General features: G+C 44.7%; 1 protein-coding gene across 2 annotated transcripts in view; it reads left to right on the top strand.

Annotated features, from left to right (window-relative positions):
- erap1b (endoplasmic reticulum aminopeptidase 1b) overlaps nt 1–7730 on the top strand; it is a gene marked incomplete at its 5' end in the record, with an annotated part of 12916 nt that extends 5186 nt beyond the window's left edge. For both annotated transcript variants that reach the window (XM_080003468.1, XM_080003467.1), the window contains 9 exons: nt 1–11; nt 612–691; nt 1297–1480; nt 2347–2503; nt 3164–3348; nt 4068–4229; nt 4475–4615; nt 4912–4993; nt 5341–7730. The exon at nt 1–11 is cut by the window's left edge and continues 147 nt beyond it. In XM_080003468.1, coding sequence (XP_079859594.1) covers nt 1–11; nt 612–691; nt 1297–1480; nt 2347–2503; nt 3164–3348; nt 4068–4229; nt 4475–4615; nt 4912–4993; nt 5341–5526 — 1188 coding nt within the window. In that variant the 3' untranslated portion in view covers nt 5527–7730. The remainder of the gene's footprint in view (nt 12–611; nt 692–1296; nt 1481–2346; nt 2504–3163; nt 3349–4067; nt 4230–4474; nt 4616–4911; nt 4994–5340) is intronic.
- Between the last annotated feature and the right edge of the window lie 14904 nt (nt 7731–22634).

The raw sequence follows: 22634 nt of genomic DNA, 5'->3' as shown, positions 1-22634 counted from the left end.
CTCACAGAAAGGTAAGCGCTCCAGTTCACTGCATCTTGGTGGGGGAGTGTGACGCAGGTTTGTGCAGATCCACGAGAGAAAGGTTGAATAGTTGAAATGCTCTCGTCAAAAATGTCAAATTCTGATATCGACAATTGAGATTTTTACTTGTTAAAGAATATTTATAATTCTGAACTAAATCAAATTGAATTTCTGTTATCAAAAATGGCATTTCTGTTTTTTATTCATATTTTTGTCATTTTAATCAACCAATTATCTTTTGAAGTACTTTAATAAAACCTCTGTTAGAAAGTTTGTTGAATAGTTTAAATGGAATTCTTTAAACCAACAATTTAATTTATAGCACTAAAAATCACATTTCTGATTAAAAAAAAAAACCAAAACAATTAAAACCAAAATACATATAATATATATTACATTTTGATGATGATGTAGGACTTAATGCAGAGCTAGGATTTTACTTCAGGTCACTTTTAGTTTGTCATGTGTTCAAGAATGGTTCTTTTTTTAACTTTTCTTTTCTATGTTTCTGCTTTTTTATTGTGCTGAGCTGTATTGTACGGTACTGTCAGTGGAGGCTTTGACTGGTCTCCATCCCTGTTTGCTGGTAGGTTCTTGTGGCAGATCCCGTTGACCTACATGACGAGCGGCTCCAGCACCGTGCACCGCTTCCTGCTCAGAACCAAGACTGGTCAGAACATTAAGCACTTCAAGTTGTGTATGCAAGTACAGAATGGGTTTGCCGTTTTTCAACAAAGGCCAAAAATGTATTTCCCATCATTTCCAACTGTTCGTAGCAAACCGGCTAAACACCTTACCACTGAGAAACTTACCACTCTGCCGCAGCTTTAGAATTCACCTTTTCGTGGAACTAAAGAGGAAATTATCCGAGTTTATTGATCTCAGGTAATTTATTGATCTTGGCTTCTTCATGATAATGTAGAAAAACGCACCAAGGCATTCCATCCCCTTAAATAGTTGTATTTGTGAAGTATAATTCAAGAGTTAAATTGCCTTTCTAGCAGTAAAGAAACAAAAATTGAGGCAAATTTGAAAAATTTGAGAGGTAAAAAATAATTATAAGAATAATAATAGAAATATAATAAAAAGATTATAAGAATGAAAATTACAAGCACTTCAAATAAACCTTTATTAATAATAATAATAATAGTAGTAATAATAATAATAATAATAATAATAATAGAAAAACCCTAAAAATCTCGTCTTTGTGGAGTCTCAACCTCTCTCCACCCTCTCTCTCTCTCTCTCTCCCTCCCCTCCTCCTTCTCCCTGCAGACGTGTTGTACCTGCCGGAGGAAGCAGACTGGGTGAAGTTTAACGTGGACATGAGCGGCTACTACATGGTTCACTACGAGGGCCAGGGCTGGAGCTCGCTGACCAGAGTGCTGCAGAACGACCACACAGCCCTGAGCACCAACGACCGAGCCAGCCTCATCAACAACGTCTTCCAGCTTGTTAGGTCAGGTCACATCATGTTTAAACACGACCCTGTGGGGAGGGCTATTAGCACCTTGCAGATACAGAGTTCTGATATTTTATTGTAGAGCCCGACCGATATGTCAGTTCGGCCATTATTTGACTTTTTTGACCACATCGTGAACGGCAGTTATGTGTCCAGATTTTTAAATAAGTATAATAAACAAAAAACATTGATTACTTGTCTGTTTTACACTACTTTTAAGTTTCTAACCAAAATAAGCACATATGAGGCATTATAAATCCATCCATGTTTGTTTACACTCGCGTTTGGACACAGACACAGCTTTCAAGGCTGGAAGCAGCTTTCGATGCTGCATTCATTGGAAACTTGGAAAACAAATTTGTTTTCGGAAGTGACGATGTGTTCACTGGAACTTGAAAAACACAAACATTTATTTTAATATCATCTTTTAAATTTTTTTAATCTTTTTTTGTGTTTCTTTTTATTTCTTTGTTTGCTTATAAGTTAAAATGTTCTCAAATATAGAAACTTTTATAAAAGTTTTTGAAATTGATTTGAAATTTTGCACTTTTACCAAAACATCCGTCAAAACATCGGTAATCGGTGGGCTAGGACTCTCCAAAATAGGGACCTGCATCGGACCCAAAATTCTGGCGCTATTCAGTCTGGCGCTATTGTATAGGTTCTGTAAAAATAATCAAATATTTCTCTCCCCATTCTGTATTGCCTTCCCCAGTGATTTTGTCTGTCTTGTATGTTTTGGCTGAACGTGCAGTCATCCTGAATCTACTATCCGTGCAGCAGCAGAACTGATTAACATGAATAAACATACACAGCAGTGTTGGAAAGCAGTTGCTGAAGTGTAGCCTGGTTCTTTATTGCAGCGTGGGGAAGGTTGAGCTGGACGCGGCCCTGGATCTGTCCCTGTATCTGTCCAGGGAGACGGAGGTCATGGCCGTCACCCAGGGCCTGCAGGAGCTGGTGCCTCTCTACAAACTGATGGAGAAGAGAGACATGCCGGCTCTGGAGAACCAGATGAAGGTTAGTCAGCGCTAGGGCTGGATGACGAGTGGATGTTACGCTTTTGAATGCACATAGCAAAACACACATTCAACATTAACAGTGTGTTTTATCATTATTTTCAACTATATGCTGATAGAAGGGGGAAGTGACTTATTCTCTCTTCAAAACCCTGAAGTCCTTTGGAGGAAGTAATCTATGCAATCAAAACCAAGCTATTCATTTAGATTTTCAAAAAGAAAATCGAAATCATTTCAATGTTAGGATGTGTAAAATATAAATTTGAAACACATTCCAGCAGCGACAAGCAAAGATTTGAGATTTTCCTGCGGTTGTGAATTGTTTCGGGAACAAGTGAAATAAATGTGCGAGTGCGTGAAAATGATTCAGAAACACGAGAACATGGGTTTAAAGGCACTGCTGCGAGTGAGAAACGAATTCCGACCCCGATTTTATCGACAATCCAATGAGCCGACTCAAGTTCACCGGTTAACACGTTATTTCATCCCATCAGGGAGACAGTGGGTTACGCGTTCAGGAAGGAAGTCCAAAAACATTTGTGACGATGAAAACAAATTCCAGACGAACCCCTTTCTTTGTTTGAAGCCAAGCCTTTACAATAGTTAAAATCGAGCCTCAGCGGACGGGGATGGAACGTAACCCGCCGCCTCTCCCGTCCAGGGTTTCATCGTGGAGCTGCTCCAGGGGCTGATCGGCCGCCAGGAGTGGACGGACGCCGGCTCGGTGTCGGAGCGCATCCTGAGGAGCTACCTGCTGCTGTTCGCCTGCGTCAGGAACCACCCGCCCTGCGTGGAGAAGGCCCTGCAGCTGTTCGCGGAGTGGAAGGACTCGGACGGCATCATGAGGTCAGAGCGCACGCTCCTGTCACCGCCTTTCCCGAGAATCCATTCAGGGTTTTATGAACCCCGCAAGGAGCAACCCTGACGGAACGGATGAATAATATAAATATATTAAAAATGAAAATTTGAATGTGATGTATGAAAATATACATTTGAATATTTGGAAGGACTCCACATACCTGTCTTGAAACAGTATACCGCCTCCAACATGTTTGTTCAACTTGACGGGGAATTTGAGTTTGTGATTTGAATGAATTGAGATGTAAAAATGTCAAAGATTCTTTAAGTATGTCTCCCCCTTGTTCTGCACTTGGCTGAACCGCCTTTTGCGGCCAATGCAGCCAAGGCTTTTGTCGATAAGTCATTTTGTTGGAGAAAGATTTGCCCATTCCTCCTCTCAAAGTTTCTCAAGCTGTGCCAGGTCCGTTGGGGAGCGGCGGTGGACGGCAATTTTGAGGTCTTACCACAGACGAAGTCGGGCTGTAGTTTCATTTCTTTTCATTCTTTCGTCTCCGCAGGATGACAGCTCTGAGCCCTGAGGCGCGTTCAGCGTCTTTGAGACGTTCTCGTACCCTTCCTCACATTCGTGCTGCTCTACAACTATTACAACCCGGACGCGTTTTGAACGCTAATGGCGCCCTATTCGGTGTCGGCAGAAAAAGAGGTGTGGTGAGATGAGGGGTGCTGCGCTCCCTCAACCCACGGAGCTTTTCTCTTTCCCACAGTTTGCCCAGTGACGTCAGCCTGGCTGTGTACGCCGTTGGAGCTCGGACGCCGGAGGGGTGGGACTTCCTGTTTGAGAAGTACCAGCACTCGCAGCACACGTCCGTCAGGAGCCGCATCAAGTCTGCCCTGTCCATCAGCCCCCTGCAGGACAAACTCCAACGGTTAGTGGATTGTACGGAGGACGAGGCCCCGTAGGGCTCAACGGGGCCCTTTCCCAGCTGGTTGCACAACCTTTTTTTTTTTTTTTTTTTTTTTTTTTTTTTTTCAACGGGATCATTTCCCGTTTCTCAGCCTGCCTCTTTATTCATATATACGTTTCATGATTTTTGCCCCTTTAAACCGTCATGGAACGGCTCCTCCACCCGTCAGATTAATATTTGCGTGTTCTGTTGATGGTTCTGTTTAGGTTGATGGAGCAAAGCTTGCAGGGTGAGGTGATGAAGGTTCAGGATCTTCCAAGTGTGGTGGTCAGTGTCAGCAGGAACCCTTACGGCTACAAGCTGGCCTGGAGCTTCCTCAGAGCCAACTGGGAGGCGCTGGTCAAGAAGTCAGTTCAACACATTCAGTCTGGATTTTATTTGATCCATATTCACACTGACAAGGTTGATCAGATACATATGCTGTTATTAAAAAGTGCCAAAACATTTTTTGGAGAGAAATTGTGAGGCGGAAGGAACTGCACTGAATTATGGTAACTGAGTAAACAAAGTCGCTTCACTCAGGCACAAAAATGACATTGAAACCGTTCATCCTCAGTATATCCAGGCCTCACTCACAGTGGTAGATGTTTCATGTTTTTGTTTTCGTGATTTTGGTTGATTTTGGTTGACTATGTCCCTCTAGATTTGACTTGGGCTCCCACTCCATCGCCCACATGGTCAAAGGTGTGACCAACCACTACTCCACCAGGCAGATGTTGGAAGAGGTGAGGGCTTTGAAGATTTAAAATATATATATATTCCTAAGACATTTTAGGCAGCTAGGCTGGGCGAGAACATTGTTCGATAAGGTATAACAAAAAAAATCACTTCAGTATAGTGATTTTTTTTTTTTTTTTGCCTACCTTATTTTTACTTCACACATCGACATTATGATAACTTTAGGCCTCGAAACAAAAAAGAACCAACATCAACATTTTCTGTTGCGCAGTGGAATTTCAAATGTCCACTTTGGGATTTCAACTTGCATAGTATAACCTTTGCCTTTGCACTCATATCACGTCAACGTCATTTTTTTTAATTATTTTTTCCCATCATCCATGGCTTTGTTCAGGTGCGGGGGTTCTTTGACTCCCTGACCACGGAGACGGGCTCAGAGCTGAGGTGTGTCCAGCAGACCTACGAGACCATTGAGGAAAACATCCGCTGGATGGACAAGCACCTCCCTCTGCTGCAGGCCTGGCTGGACCGACGCACCAGCGGAACCAGCGGAAGGAAACCAGGACGCGAGGATCTATAGGTCAGCCGAGGGCTAGACCTATAGATTTACTTTAATTTAGTAGGGGTGTCACGACAAAGTTGTGTCATGAAAACAAAAATTTGCTCGCGTTCGATTTCGAACTTCAACATCACAAGCAGATTCTCCATTCTCCTCGAATTTTTGTGGGTAATATTGTGGGACATGGCGGAGGGGGAGCCGGAAAATTGAAAAGAGCCGGCTCTTACGGCTGCCAAGCATTTTTTTATCTATGAAATTGTATGAAATATTTTGTTTACATATATTCAAAAACAACAAGCTAAAAAATATTATATATAATGAGTTAATGTGACTCGACTCAAAGTTCCTGATTGAGAAACAAGTGTTTTTCTTTACAAATCAAGACCTTAGTGCTGCGAAGAAATACATGTGTTTAAATTGAATTGAACCTTACAATGGAAAGTCAAATCGAATCGTGGATTGAATGAGAATCGTGGCATCCCTACTCTTAAGTGTGCGGTGAGCTCACCCATGGTGCAGACCACACTCCCAAAAACTCAGCCAGGGCTATTTGTAAAACCCAGAGGGACTTAACACCGTAGGGGATCGTCACTAGAAAATAATATTCCTGACAGTTCTTTTTATCCGGTATGCAAGCGTTTTGATCAGTAGTTCGGGTGGAGGAGGGTGGATGCAGCCCCTGCATCTTTCACTCGGCATTCAGGCCTCAACTTTAAAAATGAATTAAAAACGTAAACTGTGTTTAAAATGTGCATCCGTGTGCCTCAGACGCACAAACAGGTGGAGGAGTCCTCTCCACCTATTCAGTCAGGTTCTCCCTGACTGGTTCGCCCACCTTAATGGTGGTTATTATTGGATGCACAGGGAAAGTCGAACCACAGTAATTTCTCATTCAAATTCAATTTTAATTTAAATTCCTCAAAGCTGTGTGGTTTCTCCTCGAAGGAAGGAGAAAAACACTAATGCGCATGCGCCTGTAAGCTGTCGTGCCCATGCACGTATCCAGGGCAGGACGTTGGTGTTGGTTTCCCTGTGTTTGTAACAAAAAATTTTTAGAGGGCTCCTTGAAGCACGTCTGCCTTTTAAAGTCAGAGTTTAGGTGTTTGAAAGAGTGACGTAAGAGTTTAGAATCTTATGAGCCCACCTCGGTGGTCTGAAAGGTGCAGTGCGTAGAATTTAGTGGCATCGCGCGGCGAGGCTTCAGGCCTCGCCGGTGTTACACGGCAGTCTCTGTGGAAGAGACGGTGGCCGTGGAACCCGTCAAACACTGAAGGACCCTCTCTAGGGCCAGTGTTAGGTTCATCCGTTCTGGGCTACTGTAGAAGAAACATGGCGGTGCAACATGGCGGCCTCCGTGAAGCCCACGTAGATAAAAACGGCTCATTCTAAGGTGACAAAAACACAACGATTCTTATTTTCATGGGATTATACGTGAAGTAAAACATACTTGGGAATATTATTGTCCATTTCTGCCAAGTCCGTTCTGTATATTCTACACACTGCACCTTTAAAGTTCCAATTTCCTCTCCTTGAATGTGAATATCTTTGCACCTATTGTTGGCAACGTCAAAATGTGTATTGTGGGTTTTACCCCAATTGCTTTGTCCTCTGTCATTATTTAACTTTGGTGGAATGCCGCCTCTATTCACATCAATTTTCTTGTTTGTCCAATTCTGGTGAAATAGCATAAGCGGACGAGTGTAGCTCTGTGTAGTTAGAGCCAACAAATTGCTTTCTACTGCAATCTAATTTAGATATACAGTCAGTTCTAAACCACTGTATACCCACAGCCCAACACTGATTATTATTTATTATATTATTATCATTAATTATATAATAATATATATTATTATATTATTACAATTATTATTATAGTTTATATTGTGAGCGTGGATCCTTAAATCAGTCTATAATAAACCTAGAACTATGGTGAAACAAAAATATTTTTAAAAGCCAACATTTTTTGTAAAAGAACATTGTAAATGAGTAAAACAAAATCTGTCTGTGCGACTTGTTTTTCTCACACACACACACACACACACACACACACACACTGATAAAATTTGAATACTGCAAGATAAATGAAAGGCTGTTGAAAAGAAAATACCCAGATGTGTTATTGCTGTTCTCTATTTTCATTTTGTGCTTTAAATTGTACATAATTGTTCTACCATGTTATGTTTTTCCAACACGCAGAATAAACAAACAAAATGTGTGCTTGCTTGAAATACAAAATTAAAAAAAACACAAAACAGTTTTGTTTGTACAAATTTGATTTAAACATTTGCAGTACATTTAAACACCATCAGCATGACGCGGCTGTCTCACAGCCTTGCTTGTACAACAATAACACCGATATTGACCCTTGTTCCCTTTTATTGCTCTGATCAGCAGGATGTTAAAAGCGACTAGATAACAGGAATTGAATTGCTTAGATAGCATCATACGTTTTGTGATTAATTCCATTTTCTTTCCATGCTTCCCCCGATTGTGTTTGTTTTTGTTTTGGTCTGAGGAAATCATGGAAAATGATTACGCTTTAGGGCTGGGTAACGGTACTCAATACCCTTTTAAGTTATCTGTCGAAATAATCAACACCACGTAGTATGGAAACGTCTCCAGTCAAACGATACCTGCATTTCATCCTTTTTGGACCCAGATCTAGGGGAAAAAAAAAGACTCTGATGGTTTTGCTCGCATCCAACCAGCGCAAGCGTTCTTCCATTTAATGCGACCTGTGATTGGCTGACTACCGCAGCGGCAGCTACAACCGTCTGCTGAAGCAACGCTGTGTAACTTTCTTACCTTAAAATAACAGCTTTGCCATCATTTTGATGCTTGTAATATGGAGAATGGCACCTCTTAAGTTCCCACCCCCCTGAATGACACACACACACACACTATTTTTTTTGCAATGATTGCAATTTATTTTGGAACGGCAAGTACCATATAAATACAATATAAATGTATATTTGCGTCTTAAAAGTGAAAAGGACTTTAATTTGAAGTTTGACCTGGACATTTCCATGTTAGTTACATGTTGTGTTCTACTAAAACTAAATGAGAGTTACAGGTTGAATTATTCTGAAACTTGGTGACAGTCCCATATTCTATTTTACTGGCACCCAGGGACAGTTTCATGTTCTATGAGGGTTCCATAGTGAATAATGAACAAACAGTGATACAATATAATGAGTAATGAATAAAAAGTGTTTAAATCAGCAATCTCTATTATATAATTATAGAACGCAGAATCGCGATTGTGGCGCCTCCCCTTGCGGCTGCCTGCGCGAGCACCTTGTGTCGATTATGCACATTTTGGTATTTTTTAGTATTTTTAGAGCTTATTGTGCCTAATCACCGGGTGTCATGACATTTCACTGCATATATGTATGACCGTATGTATATGTATGTGACAAATAATCTCTTGAACTTGAACTTGAACACACACACACACACACACACACACACACAATTTGTAGATCCGATGCTATTTATAAAACGTGGCGAGCGTACCTTTTTTTTCCCTGGTCGCTATTCCGTGAACATTTTGTGTGCTGCGGTCCGGACCCTGCTCTAGAGAGACGTGGAAGTCTCACGAGTCCTGATGTGACCGCTCAGACCGAGGTCATATTGCAAAAAATCTGATCTGTATCAGATTCGGGACCACACGTGGAAGTGGACCAATTCCAAATTGAAAAGATCAGATTCCACGTGATTGGTGCTGTTCACACTGTCATGAAAAAAAAAACAACAGATCTGAGTTCAGATCAGATCTCACTGTATATTTGCTTTTGTAACTGTAGACTTATTGAAACGTGATCGATAATCCCAAATAGCCAAAATTTCAAGGATAAATTCACAATTTTTCAAGTCTGTCTTACAACTGCAGTCATGTGTCTATAGGAACAGTGACAGGTTTTCCTCGCTGTTTACATTCCTCCTGTACTGTATTTGTTTAAAAATCAAACTGCCCAAATACTTCATTGTACAGTTTTGCACAGCTATTTCATAAATATTTCAATAACGAGTATTTGTATATAATTTGTATAAACGTATTTGTGTAAAAATCATTTGGATGGGGAGGAGTGGTGGCATTTACACAACTTACACATAACTGAATGCTTCCATTCACATAATGGGTGCAGTAGGACAAACCAAGGTATTGAATGAAGTACTTTATTGGTATCATTATCACCTGAACTCTGTCGTGGTACTGATGTCATCGTATCATCATATTTAAACAATACCCAACCCTATTAAACATGCAGAGGCAGACGGACAGAGTGTCATCATATTTAAACAATACCCTAACCCTATTATGCATGCACACACACACACACAGACACACACACACACACACGTGCACACGCACGCTACAGCTCATTTGAGCTTCACACACCCTGAGCATCCATGTCCCAGTTTGGCTGTAAATCATCTGTCAAGAGACTCTACCCTGGTTTCAATGACTGGGCTTTCAATGAAGATGATTTCTAAACATTTTTGACGGATTTTAATTTGTTCTTAAACTGTAAATACCGAGGGCCACTCTTTACAGTATACTGCTTTTAAATGCATGGACATCCAGGCCCTCAAACAGCCCTTCCAGTGAAATGGAAAGCGACACACGCAGAACGAAGCTTTACTTTTAATTTGACCGACGCTGAGCACACAGACAGCTGAGGGAGATCATTTTACTGGTAACCGTTGGAGTACTCCGCCCACCTCAGTCCAGGAGCCACAAGGACAAGCGGGTGGAGAACACAGAGGGCTGCTTTTTTTTTTTTTAATCCAATTCCAAGTCTTCCGTAATTATTTCTCGGCCCGTTTTTCGGTGGGAGGGTGGGTTTGGGCGAGGCTGGCTTGCAAGTTGAACCACTGCTCGGGTTGCGTTTGGAATCGGGAAATGACGACTCGTGCTGTAGCTCGGTCCCTGCTTTGGTTTCGCCCCAGTTGATGCTGTCAGCTGTCTGGGTTTCCATGGTGACCCCGCCTGTCGGCCGGCCGTCCCACCCCCCGTTTCGGAAAACGGTAGCTGTGGCTTTAAAGCTTCTAATGCAGCCATAAAGGTTTTCATAATGGACCTTTAGCACATTCTGCTGTACACACCCTCCCAACTGATAACACACACACACACACACACACACACACACACACAGAGAAGCAAATGCACGTGAAAATTAACTCATGCGCATGTGCAAACGCGTACAAGTACCTGGGGACTACAATCCATTGACAGGTCCTTCTCACACACAAACACACGCCTTGTGCAAGAACTTACAAAACACACTCCCCCCCGGGTTGAGGCTTAATAACCCACACCCCACATCCATTCACTCTCACAGGTGCATGTAAAAAGAGGTGGACACGCACACGCGCACACACACACACGCACACGCACGCACTCCAACACTCTTCTTGTGGGTGCTCCGCCGTGCTGTTTGTCCAGGAGCTTCAGTCTGCGAGCAGGTAAGACTCTCTTTGCTGATATGTGAAAAAACGATTCTGCAGCCAGGTCTGTCTGCCTGTGTTGAGTGGCAGGAAGTGGTTTTTAAGAATTGCTCCGGCGACGGGCCTAATGGAGGGCCGCGGCCGGTGTTCTGTCCAGGGCTATACGCGGCGCTCTGTCGGCGTGCTGAAAGCAGCGGTTCTCAATGTGGGGTCCTTCAAGCGGATTCCAGGAGGTCCCCAGAAAAATCATCAATAGTTAAGCGTCGCCATTATTTCAATAAGGGCTGTTTTGAGGATGGTTTCGGAGGGATATCTTGGAATGAATAATATAATAACATACAACAATAAAAATATTTTCAGATTGTGATCGCATGGACTAAATCTTATCAAATAGAGTCTGTGGCCTAATGCGTATCTAATGAGTGTTCTTGATATGAATAAGGTTGCGAATTACTGTTTTTAAGGACTACTGACATGATAGATAGCAACTGGAAAACCTGGCTGATCCAGAAGGAGATTAAGGAAAAAGAATAGAAATAAAACCCGGCCACAGGTCGTGCTGAGGTTCTAGTTCTTTTTGACCTAAATAAACTCCTGATGAGTCAACAAGTCAATAAAGAAAACATTTTATCGTTCAGGTGTTGTGCAACCTGCTCACTGTTAATCAGTGATTGTCAAAGTGGGGCCCGCGGCACTTAGCCAAGGGGTCCGTCAAATATTTTTGCGGGGGAAATTGTTTTTTCTCATTTTTCGTCTTTTGAAGTGGCACACCTTAAAAATAATTAAAACATTATTTTACGCAAAATTGACGTATATAATTATCTTTTTTTTTTTGACATTTAATACATTGTTTTTGTATTCTGTATTTTGAAATGGTGCGATACAAATAATTGCTTTGTTTTGTTTTTCCACACGTGGCAGAAGTGGGAGAAAGGCCTCATATCCAATTATTTTCGGGACATACAAAGAGGGGACGTACGTGTTTTCTCACATATGAGGGGTCCTTGGTTGTAAATGTCTGTTGAGCCAGTTCACTCTTATTTCTAGACTAGATTTCTAGACCAGACTGGAAAGGACTCGTTGGACTTGTAACGGCCGCTCCGCGTTATTTAACTAAACTCAAGTAGAACCTTTCATTTGACCCGGTTTTTAAATATCAGCACGTAAAAACCTCTAATCAGAACCCGTGTGGGGAAACTGTAGGACACACGGTTCAACCCTTATCTGGTAGGAATCAGGTATCGAGTGGAAAACAAGTCTCAGTCAATTAAACAAACAGATGTAAAGCATTGCTTTTCAAAAATAAAAAATGGAATACACCGCTTGCACAAGGCTCTTTTAGGGGAGACCTCATTTCACAGCCGATATCATCTTCCCACACGGACCTAAATTCCTGCTGCGATTTACTGAATCATTGTCATTTAATCGGTGGAAGAAGGCCCCAAAATATTATGAGAATTATTTGAGATTTTTTTTTGAAGACCCATACTTCCAGAGAAGAAATTGAAAATGATTCGATGTTGGGCATCCACGACCTCAAAATATATCACATAACACCTTCAGTTCAAATCGAAACGGAGAATAGAAACGACGGCACGGGTTGATTGAGGCCATGTTGACGGACTGACTCCCGGACCGAGGTTGAAGATCTGGACGACGCCTCGTGTCTTCGGGGGCCTAATGCTTTGTTTTGTGCCGGTCTTTCAGGTCTCTGCCGTGGTTCTACTCTGACCGGGGGCTCTGCTGTGATTCTGAGGATGAGCTTAGACAAAATCCCTGCTCTGGAGTAAGACAAGGATTTGGCAACAACTCTCTGTTCATCTTTTATCATATTCCCTTCTTGTTAAGATCAAAGCGAAATCATTTGAATCAAAATACACATCAAGTGTTTGAGTTTGAAGGTTCTGTCAGCAGACCTCAAATCCTCATCCAAACAGTGACGTCTGTTGGATTGAACCTGTGAAAATCAATTGATCTGTTTTTTTAGGGGGAAATACAGATGATCAATAGTGCAGAAATCAATCTCTCTCAATCTCTCTCTCTCTCCCCTTCCGTCTCTGTTCCTCAATTATCTTCCTCTTCAAGCCCCCTTTCTGGAGTTAAATAACATTTTATTTACTGTTTTTTTGGGGTTTTTTTGTATCTTTTGTACGTGGATGTGTTGAAGCATATACACAGATCAGCCACAACATTAAAACCAGTGACCGGTGAAGTGAATAACATTGCTCATCTAGTTCCTGTGGCACCTGTCAAGGGGTGGGGTATAGCAGGCAGCAAGTGAACAGTCAGTTATTGAAGTTGATGTGTTGGAAGCAGGAAAAATGGGCAAGCGTTAGGATCTGAGCCACTTTGACACTGGGTCAACACAACAGGTCTCGTGGGGTGTTCCCGGTATGCAGTGCTTAGTATCTACCAAAAGTTGTCCAAGAAAGGACAACCGGTGAACCGGCGACAGGGTCATGGGCGTCCAAGTGATCATTGATGTGATTGGAGGCGAAGTCTAACCCCCACAGAAGAGCTACTGTTGCACAAATTGGTGAAAAAGATAATGCTGCTATGATAGAAAGGTGTCAGAACACACAGTGCATCACAGCTTGCTGCGTATGGGGCTGTGTAGCTGCAGACCAGTCACAGTGCCCATGCTGACCCCTGTCCACCACTGAAAGCTCCTACAATGGACACGTGAGCGTCAGAACTGGACCATGGAGCAATGGATGAAGGTGGCCTGGTCTGATGAATCATGTTTTCCTCTGCATCATGTGGAGGGGTTGGGTTAGGGTCTGATCCCATGGAGCATCTGTGGGATGTACTAGAGCAACAAGTCCGATCCATGGGGAGCCCACCTCACAACTTCCAGGACTTAAAGGATCTGCTGCTAACGTCTTGGTGCCAGATACAACAGGACACCTTCAGAGGTCTTGTGGAGTCCATGCCTCCACGGGTCAGAGCTGTTTAGGTTGCAAGAGGTGGAGCTACACAGTAATAGTGGTTATTAGTGGTGGTTTAATGTTGTGACTGATTGGTGTATATTGTGTTGTATTGTTGCCAATTTTATTTTATTTTTTTCAAAAAGCCCTTTTCTATTTAGATTTTCCTTATTTGTTTGCAGAATTTATTACTTTTTTTTTTCGCTTTTCAATATATCAGTTTTAATGTTTCTAGTTTTCATTTAAAAAAACATGGGATATGTTTAGCGTGAAATGTCCAGTAAAAAGCGTTTTTATTCCTGGTATTTAACTCTTAATGTTTGTTTGTGAAAAGTTCATTGTCATTTGTTTACTATGAAATGTGTAGTTGAACCAACAGAATTTTCACAGCAGACATTTTGACAAACCACGGAAGGGTAAAAACTACGGTTTTATTGTCTGTTTCAATTCTTTCACTGAGTTGCTTCTGTTGCACAGGAGTCGTCCGTGCCGGTTCACACTAAAACAGAATCACAATTACCTTCAGCTGTGTTTAACCATCTAAACTCCCGGTGCCTTCCAGCATCTTCCTGGGCATCTTGGGCTTCGGCTTCTCCATCATGTTCTGCACGGCGCTGTGCAGGGTGTGCCACCGCTTAAGGGAGGACCAGCTGGAGTGGCAGGACTGGCTGATGAACCGGGAGGCCAGCCGAGCGTCCTCCGTCTTCATCATCCCCGTCCCGGGAAGCCGACCCCTGTCCGAGAGCGACGACCCCCACCGGGAGCCGCGCTACAGCCAGGAGCTGCACAGACCCCCGCGCTACAGCACGGCCATGCACTGTGGCCCGCCGCCATCTTACGACGAGGTGAGATGTCTATTATATTTTAATTTAGATACAGATTCTTAGACGGGCAGAAAGAAAGAAAGAAAGAAAGAAAATACTTTATTAATCCCCAGGAGGGAAACTGAGAAACCCAGGCATTTGGTGACGTGCATAAGTACCAGCTTCTTATTTAAAGGCAATAGACATGAATTTGATACAAAAGTTAATATCAAGATTAACAAAAAAAAATTAAAACACAATTGCCGTTTATATTTTTACTGTGTACTGTACAGGTGTTAATGTGACGTTAGACCTGAGTACAGAATACGTCTGTCTTGCAAGGTTTTTCATTGTGTCTAACCCTCTTGTTTGTCTGTCGGTCTGTCTGTGTGCATGTTCCAGCTGGTTGTGAAGCCAGATGATCTCCCTCCAGACTACACAGAACATACCAACGTTCCCATTTACCCCATATCTGCCCCACCACAGGCTGACGTGGTGCAGCCTCACACCCCCTCACAACCATAGGACTGGACCATCTGCACTGTGCTTGAGGGGTGAAGGGTGGCGACACCCGTGAAAAGAAGTACAGACTACTAAATAGACTGGAGAGGGCTTGTAATCAGAGGGTGACGTTGCCTTTTGGCTTAAAGATTTTTTTTTTTTTTTTTTTTTTAAACCTGTGCTGTCAGCATGCTTGGCAAAAACAGTATTTGTGTGCCATTGGGTGCAGGACAGAGTTAAGGTGCAAGGGGAGTTCAACCCGCAATGCAACTCTTTATTAATTCTTTAATCATCAAGAACCGCTGCAACAACTCTGTCCTGTGGACGACCTGTGGGATGACAACCAACCAATCCCACCTCTTTGGAGAACCACCTTACCACGTTTTGGTCTATAACTAATCATCAACACTACTCCAATAGGGGGGGAATCACCACGGGTGAGACAAATAAACATAGAATCAAACAACATGTTCATGGAAAAACATGAACATAGAAACGTCAGACGACATGTTTTTGACAAAACAGAATTAAGTCCAGGAAAACTGAAATAGCCATCGGGCGCGTTGGCTCTTTCTGTCATAGTTATGGCAGTAAATGATGGAGAAAACCAGGAGGGTGTGTGTTTGTCCGTCCACCGGTGAGGGCACGGCACTTCTCCCAATTGGTTCTGGTGTATGAGGTCGGAATTATATCGTCGCACCTCCAAGCAGCGGAAAAGGCCCCGAAGCCACCTCTATGTCCCGCAGCCATATAGACACTCCAGGACTGCAGGAAAGCCCCAAGCACCCGGCCCTGCAGCCACAGAAGACCCCCCCCCCCCCCCCCCCCAGCCCCCAGAGAAGCCGGGATCCTATGGATAAACCAGTCCCAGAGAGAGCCAGGAGACCCTGCACCCCTGAGGCCGTACACGCAACCCACGTTTACTTGACGCAGAACCCAGGCCACGGGCACCAGGCACGGACCACAGGCGCGGAGCCAGGTCCTGCACCGACAGACCGACACCCCCATGCCCACCAATGCCCCGTGCAAGGTAGAGGCCCGCCATACCGCAACCGGCCAGATGCCCCAGCAGGCCACAAGCACCGAGCGCCAAAAAAAAATACATTTTTATAGCAGTTTTATTTTCTGCGTTTTTGGATAATATTTAACTATCTTTATTGGGTTATACACGTTGTCTAGTGACTAAAATGATGACACACAGTGATTACAATAGATAACTGAGGTATGGCACGAAAGATCAAAGATGGGGAAATATGTTGCATTCCTTTTAAAGGAAACGTCGGTGACCTGGAGTGAACATTGTAGAGATGAAGTTCACAAGAAGGTTATGCAACTACAGACAAGTACAGATATTGATCAACGCCCCAGTAACTGCTGGTCCACATGTGACTGGATGTACAGATGGAATACAGTCCTTAAGGTGGAGCTGCTCCACCAGCGAGTCCTCACACCTAAGCAGAGAGTAGAATGGGCGATCGACATAAAATAGGTATTAGTATGTTGACAGTGTTGTGGCGTGAACATGTCTCCGCCGGTGTCGCTGATGCTTGATGCAGTTGGACCTCCACAATCTCTCTGTTATTATTTGGGCAAAAACTCACAGGTTTGTCATTGTGGTTTGAGCAGCCACACCTGTCCCGGGTCTAGGAAACTGGGGCCCAGGACAGGTGTGGCTGCTCAAACCACCCCATCCCTGCACCACAATTACCTTGAAGACAGTTAATATTTAAGGGGACACCAACCGCTGGGCTGAGAAGCTGCTTGAACGTTGACACCCAAACACCCTGTGGATTACCCAGAATCCCCCGTCTGATTATACCTTGTGGCGCTGACCTCATGTTATAGGGATGTTTAGCCAAATAACAGATTTCCTTTTTGTCTGTTTCTACACTTAATGTTAGACCTTTTCATATTGTTAGACATTGATACTTACTAGATTTTAAAAACATTGAGATCTTCCCAAATCTTTTTTATCGCAATACCGCCTTGTATTTCTCTTAACCTTTGCTGACAAAAAAAATTGCAAATCTCACAACAACTGTGTGTGTGTGTGTGTGTGTGTGTGTGTGTGTGTGTGTGTGTGTGTGTGTGTGTGTGTGTGTGTGTGTGTGTGTGTGTATTGGGGTAAAAGGCTAAAATATATAAATATTATACCAAAAATTATAATTTGCCACAGACCTCTAGGGGCCACGCACCCCAGTTTGGGAACCCCTAAGTCAGCACATAATTTTTGTCATTTCTGATATGTGTAAGCTGTGAGATAGAATCCTAAATTTGTTCAAACCAGTTCCTCTTTGGTGTGGTCCGTGGTGCATTCAAAACACGGGACCTTCCATGTGGCAATCAAATAATCTGAAGCTCATTCTCTAAATAACACTCATCACGGAGGAATTCTCTTTTTAACATTGTAATTTGATGCATTTTGTGAACTGACTGTGACAGAGTTGATCATTGCAATGACTCCTGAGTGTTTGGTTGTGAATTGGCTGTGTAAAGGAAGAAAAGATCTCTCTATTGGAGTCATAAACTGCGTAATACCAATGTGTATTGTTCTATAAAGAATGTTCTGTAATTATTACTGTACTCTGATAGTGCTGCCATAGTCCAGATGGGAAACTCATGTAATGTGATAACTTATTGACTTTGTCTGAACAACAAAATAAAGTTGTTCTGTAAAAATGTAGACAGTAAAAAAAAAAAAAAGTATACAGTAGTAAATGTGGAAATATCAATGTTTTATAAGGGTCAGTGATGAAAAATGCCAAAGGTATAAAATTATCTTCTTATATGAAGACATCCCAGAAAATCAATTCCCGGATATTCCATTTGTTGGATGGCCGAGCCTCCTCAACAGCTGCTCCGTCGTTTCCTGTAGAGTGTTGATCCGCACACCCAGGAACCTGCAGGAGTCCACCGTCTCCACCGCCTCCCACTGGATGGTGACGGCGCTCGCCGGTTTCCCGCTCCCTCGGCTTGTTTGTTTTCCCAGTGTGGAGCTACAGGTGCTTGTTGTCACACCAAGCTCTCCACACGACCTCCCCACTCCCCCTCCTCGTAATTCCGCCGGTGATGGAGGAGTCAAGGGGAACTTTCTGCGGGTGGCACATTCCGGTAGATGACGCTGGAAGTCAAAGGTGTAGAGGGTGACGGGTAATGGGGGGTCAAAACTCCGGCCGATGATTGGTCTAGAGAAGCTACTGACGCGGCCACTGACAGGCCGGCACTTGTAAACGGGAAGGCGACGGTACGCTCGGCCACTGCCTCTCCTTGGCGGGAGACCCTCACGCCGAGGCTGAACCTGATCAGCCGCTACGGCATCACGTTATCCTCATCCACTCCCAGTTAATCTTGAATCACATTCATGAAACAATGTCGTCTACTTTTCACATCCCAAGGGCTGCATTTGCCGGGGGTCGTATTTTGCGGCGGCACGGCTGCTTGCTGGTTATAGTTGAAAAGCGAAAAATGTTGTAGTGTCTGATCAGGACGGCCTCCAGCCTCGGTGTGAGGGTTTCCCGGCTAGGAGTGTAAGTGGCACTGGTCAAGCGCATTGCCCTCTTCTCCTTAACCAGCGCCGGCCTATCAATGGCTACGTCCGTAGCTTCCCTAGATCAATTATGGACTAGTGACTGTGCAGTTTCCAATGTTGTTCCGGTGTTCCTACCACTGCCGGTGAGGTAGTCATGGTCTTCCGGTCATATGTCATGGTCTACCCGCATTGCTGTGAGTTACTCTGCCGACAGGACCGTATGGGCCGGATGGTGTTGAAAGCACCGGAGAAGCCAAAGAACACGACTCCCACCGTGCTTCCCGGCCTCCCTAGACGGGAGTACGCCTGGTGCAGCAGGTAGATGATGGCATCCTCCACGTCAATGCTGGCCTGGCACGCAAGCTCTTGGGGTCCAGTAAGTCGCTCAACAGGGGCCTGAGGAGCTGCAGAACCGGTGCTGCAGTAGCACAGCGGAGGGTAGGGAAGAGCCAAGGTGTGAATGGGGTGTGTGGTGGATGAGGTGGAACCACTGTCGAGCTCACCGGGGATGGGGCATCGAATCAATTAGGAAAAACAGGTTCTGTTCGTTTTCATGTTTTTGGGGTTCCCTTTCCAAGGCCAGTCGTCTTTTCCTTTCCATCCCGTTCCACACCTCCACTGCTGCAGCTTTTTTCTTCCCTCTCCCTGTAGGAGTTCCTCTCTTAAGATGGAGCTGTGTGTGTCCTTCACGTTGGCATGGAGCAGGTCCAGGGTCCCGTTCTCCCTCGTCTTACAGGTCACATATTTTGCGAGGGTTGTCGGGGTTCTGGAGGACTTGGGGTCTGGCTACACTGTGGTTGTGGCCTTCTTAGATATGATACATACAGGCATCTCTTCTCATCAAGAGACTGAGCACAGTATAGTCATAGCGACTTGCCCAACATGCATCCAATATGAATGTGGATTTAATACTATTTTTTCCTGTAATTTAAATGTGTGAGGCCCTTTGAGGAGCAAACACAGATTCTCCCTGTTGTCTCCTTCTTCACCCAAACACACAGATTTAATCTGAAGAAAATGTGGTTAGAGGCAAAGACCACTTGGGGGCGATGCTCACATTTGGAGCCGAGCAAACTGCATTCGCATCCTTCTTAGGTGCAGAATGGTTTCATTTTGGGTCAAGAATGGCTGCCAAGGGCGTTTTCTCTGACATTTGGCTGCTAAGTTCCATAAGCACCCGTCTGTGTACGTCGCCAGTGTAGCCAGTGCCATAATAGATCCAACGTATGTTAAAATGTTAAAATGGAGATAGAGCAGCCACTGCCAAGCAGACTGGCGTATTAGATCATCACCCAGATAAGTGCTCTGAAATACTTGTAAACCAGACTCTTGCACTGAGACCACCTAAAGCAGACATCAACATTTATTTTCGGCCCACGACCCCGTCTGGTGTCCCAAAGTTCCCATGACACCAGCGTTTATAGATTGTTTTGATTATGACAGAGGCTCTTTTATTCACCTTTAATTAATTTGCAGCCGGCACCACAAATTGGATCCACCGGAATTCAGATTTGGGCCTGTAAGCAGCAGATTGTCTTGATCAGTGCACAAGTCCTGCACTTTCTGGAGACGGAGCATTAAGCCTCCGAAATGAAAACCCGCTGGTGTTCACCGCCGCTCTGCTTCTCTCTCGCTCTCTCTCTCTCTCTCTCTCTCTCTCTCACTCACTCCATCACTCACTCCTCTCTCCCGCTCTCTCGCTCTCTCTCTCTCTCTCTCTCTCTCTCTCTCACTCTCGCTTCCCTCTCTCTTTTTTTTTTAAGTCTCCCGCTGACCGTTAACTCCCGGACTTAAGTGTCCTGCGCCGGTCTGGACACCGGAGAGAGAAGGAAAGAAAGAAGGAACCAGGAAGTAAGAGGTGTGGTGTTGGTGGATTGTATTGCTGAGAGAGAGAGGGGGGTGGGGTGGAGGGAGGAGAAGCCTGGTCGCCCCGAGGGCTCGGAAAACCGGACATCCAGAGACCGGAGATCAGACCCGGTGTCTCTGTCTCTACCGTCTCTAGAGTTTTAGGATTTCAAAGCATCTGTACTTCAGCCAACGTCCAGCAATTACCCCGAGGCAGCGCTCTATATGTGAGAATAAATCAGCTGTCTTACTGGAGGAATAAAATGCACATGGAACATACATTGCTGCTTTTTGAACCATGATGAAGGCAGATATATATACAGTATGTATATATACAGTATATATATATAAATATATAAACACACTGTATGCATGTGTTGGTGCGTACTTTAACACTAAAACATAGGCCAAGGAATCACAGCTTTTTATTCCCACATAAGACGTTAGACACATAATCTTTGAATATATCCTGTACTTTACTTAAATTTTCACCCGCTTCAAGTTAAATGTCACAATATCCACTAAAACTTGAATTATTTACGGTGCACCGGTAGAATTGCAAAGTTACATTTTCGATTTTGAGGTAACCTCGTCTACCGAGGCAAATGATACCAGAACGCAGCCTGGCATGAGGGCAGGGAGCAGCGTTCTGATCGGCTTAGAGGAGACAACTGTTACGGGGGTCAGAGGTCAGAGGTCCGGGGTCCTGAGAGTCCAAGCAGTGAGCGAGATTCAGCGACCAACAGTTTTGGGCGGGCGGAGGGGGGGGCAGTAGTCTATTTAAAAGTAAAGCCATAAGAGGTTGGACACCCTCTAGTGGCCAGTGTCATAAACAAGTCTGAACCCGTTTTATTCCCAATGGGGTGAAGGCCCAAAGCACCTTTTAAACCTCACAGGTAATCAACCCCATTTCACATTCACTACAACAGCGGCTCCCGTCCTATTCGGACTCGCGGCCCACTTGAAAATCTCAAAAGTGTTGGCGGCCCACATCCCACCCGAGGTTATACGGGAGCCGAACAGCGTACTCTCAAAGAACGTTTATTTGAACAATCACATGCATTCTCACACATACAGGACAGTAGAGGTGGGTTAAAAATAACCTTATATCCGTGGAACTTTTCTCTTAGGCTGAAGGGACGACAGTCTCAGCCGAAGATCTGGCTCAACATTAAAGTTTATTCCCGCGTTCCGTCCTCCATGCCCCAAGCGCCGAAAAGCCAACCTGGCAGACACACCACGTCGGACGGATGGGGACGCCCGGCAGCGACACGAAGCCAAAGGTTCGCCGGGTACTTCCGTGAGCGAGACAGCTCCGACGCTCTGTCGCAGGAGAGACCCACGGCGCCGTCCTCCCCGCCCGCGCTCGAGCCCGGCGGAAGGAGGGTCCCCCCAGCCGGCTGCACTGCACATCTGGGACGGGGGAAGCATTCGCGCGGCTTGGTCCTCGAACAGAGCGGGCGCTCTCTGACGCGGCTGACGACAGTGACGGGAAGTCGCTTTTTGACCGGTCAACTCGGCCCCGGCCCTCGTATCCATTCCCTCTCCCGTACGCTCGCCATCAGCTGTTCTGACACGTTCTCCGCCGTCTCGTCGATCCCGCGTCCGACTGGGTCACCGGACAATGAGGTGGGGTCGATTTGCCCGCACACCTCCCGGCATCACCGCCGCCGTGTCTAAGAATTAAATTCTCTCCGATTTGCACGCGGCCCACCGGGCTCCGCGCTGAGCAGGGCTACCCGGCGGGACGCTTCTGCCGCCTTTTTATATTACGTACGTTGCGGCGATGACCACAAACACAAGCAGGGAGTTTGTGGCCGGAGAAATTCAGCCTCTGCGTTTCACCCATCCCGGCCGTCCCTTCCCCCAGGGGCAGGGGGCAGCCCCCACTCCGTCAGCGCCCGGGGACCGATTCCGGGCGGTGTATCCGTGTCGCGGTCAGTAAACAGGACGGGAAGGTGTTACGTGTGTTTCTTTTTTTTTTTTTAATTGGGGTCCTTCTTTTTGTTGGAGCAGACCCACGTGAGCACGTGGTCAACAAAGAACACGCAAACTCCGCACAGAAAGGAACCC

Source organism: Zeus faber (assembly GCF_960531495.2).
Source record: "Zeus faber genome assembly, chromosome: 7".
Classification (NCBI taxonomy): Eukaryota; Metazoa; Chordata; class Actinopteri; order Zeiformes; family Zeidae; genus Zeus; species Zeus faber.
The sequence above is the reverse complement of the archived record's forward strand: the minus strand, read 5'-3'. Positions and strand labels throughout refer to the sequence as shown.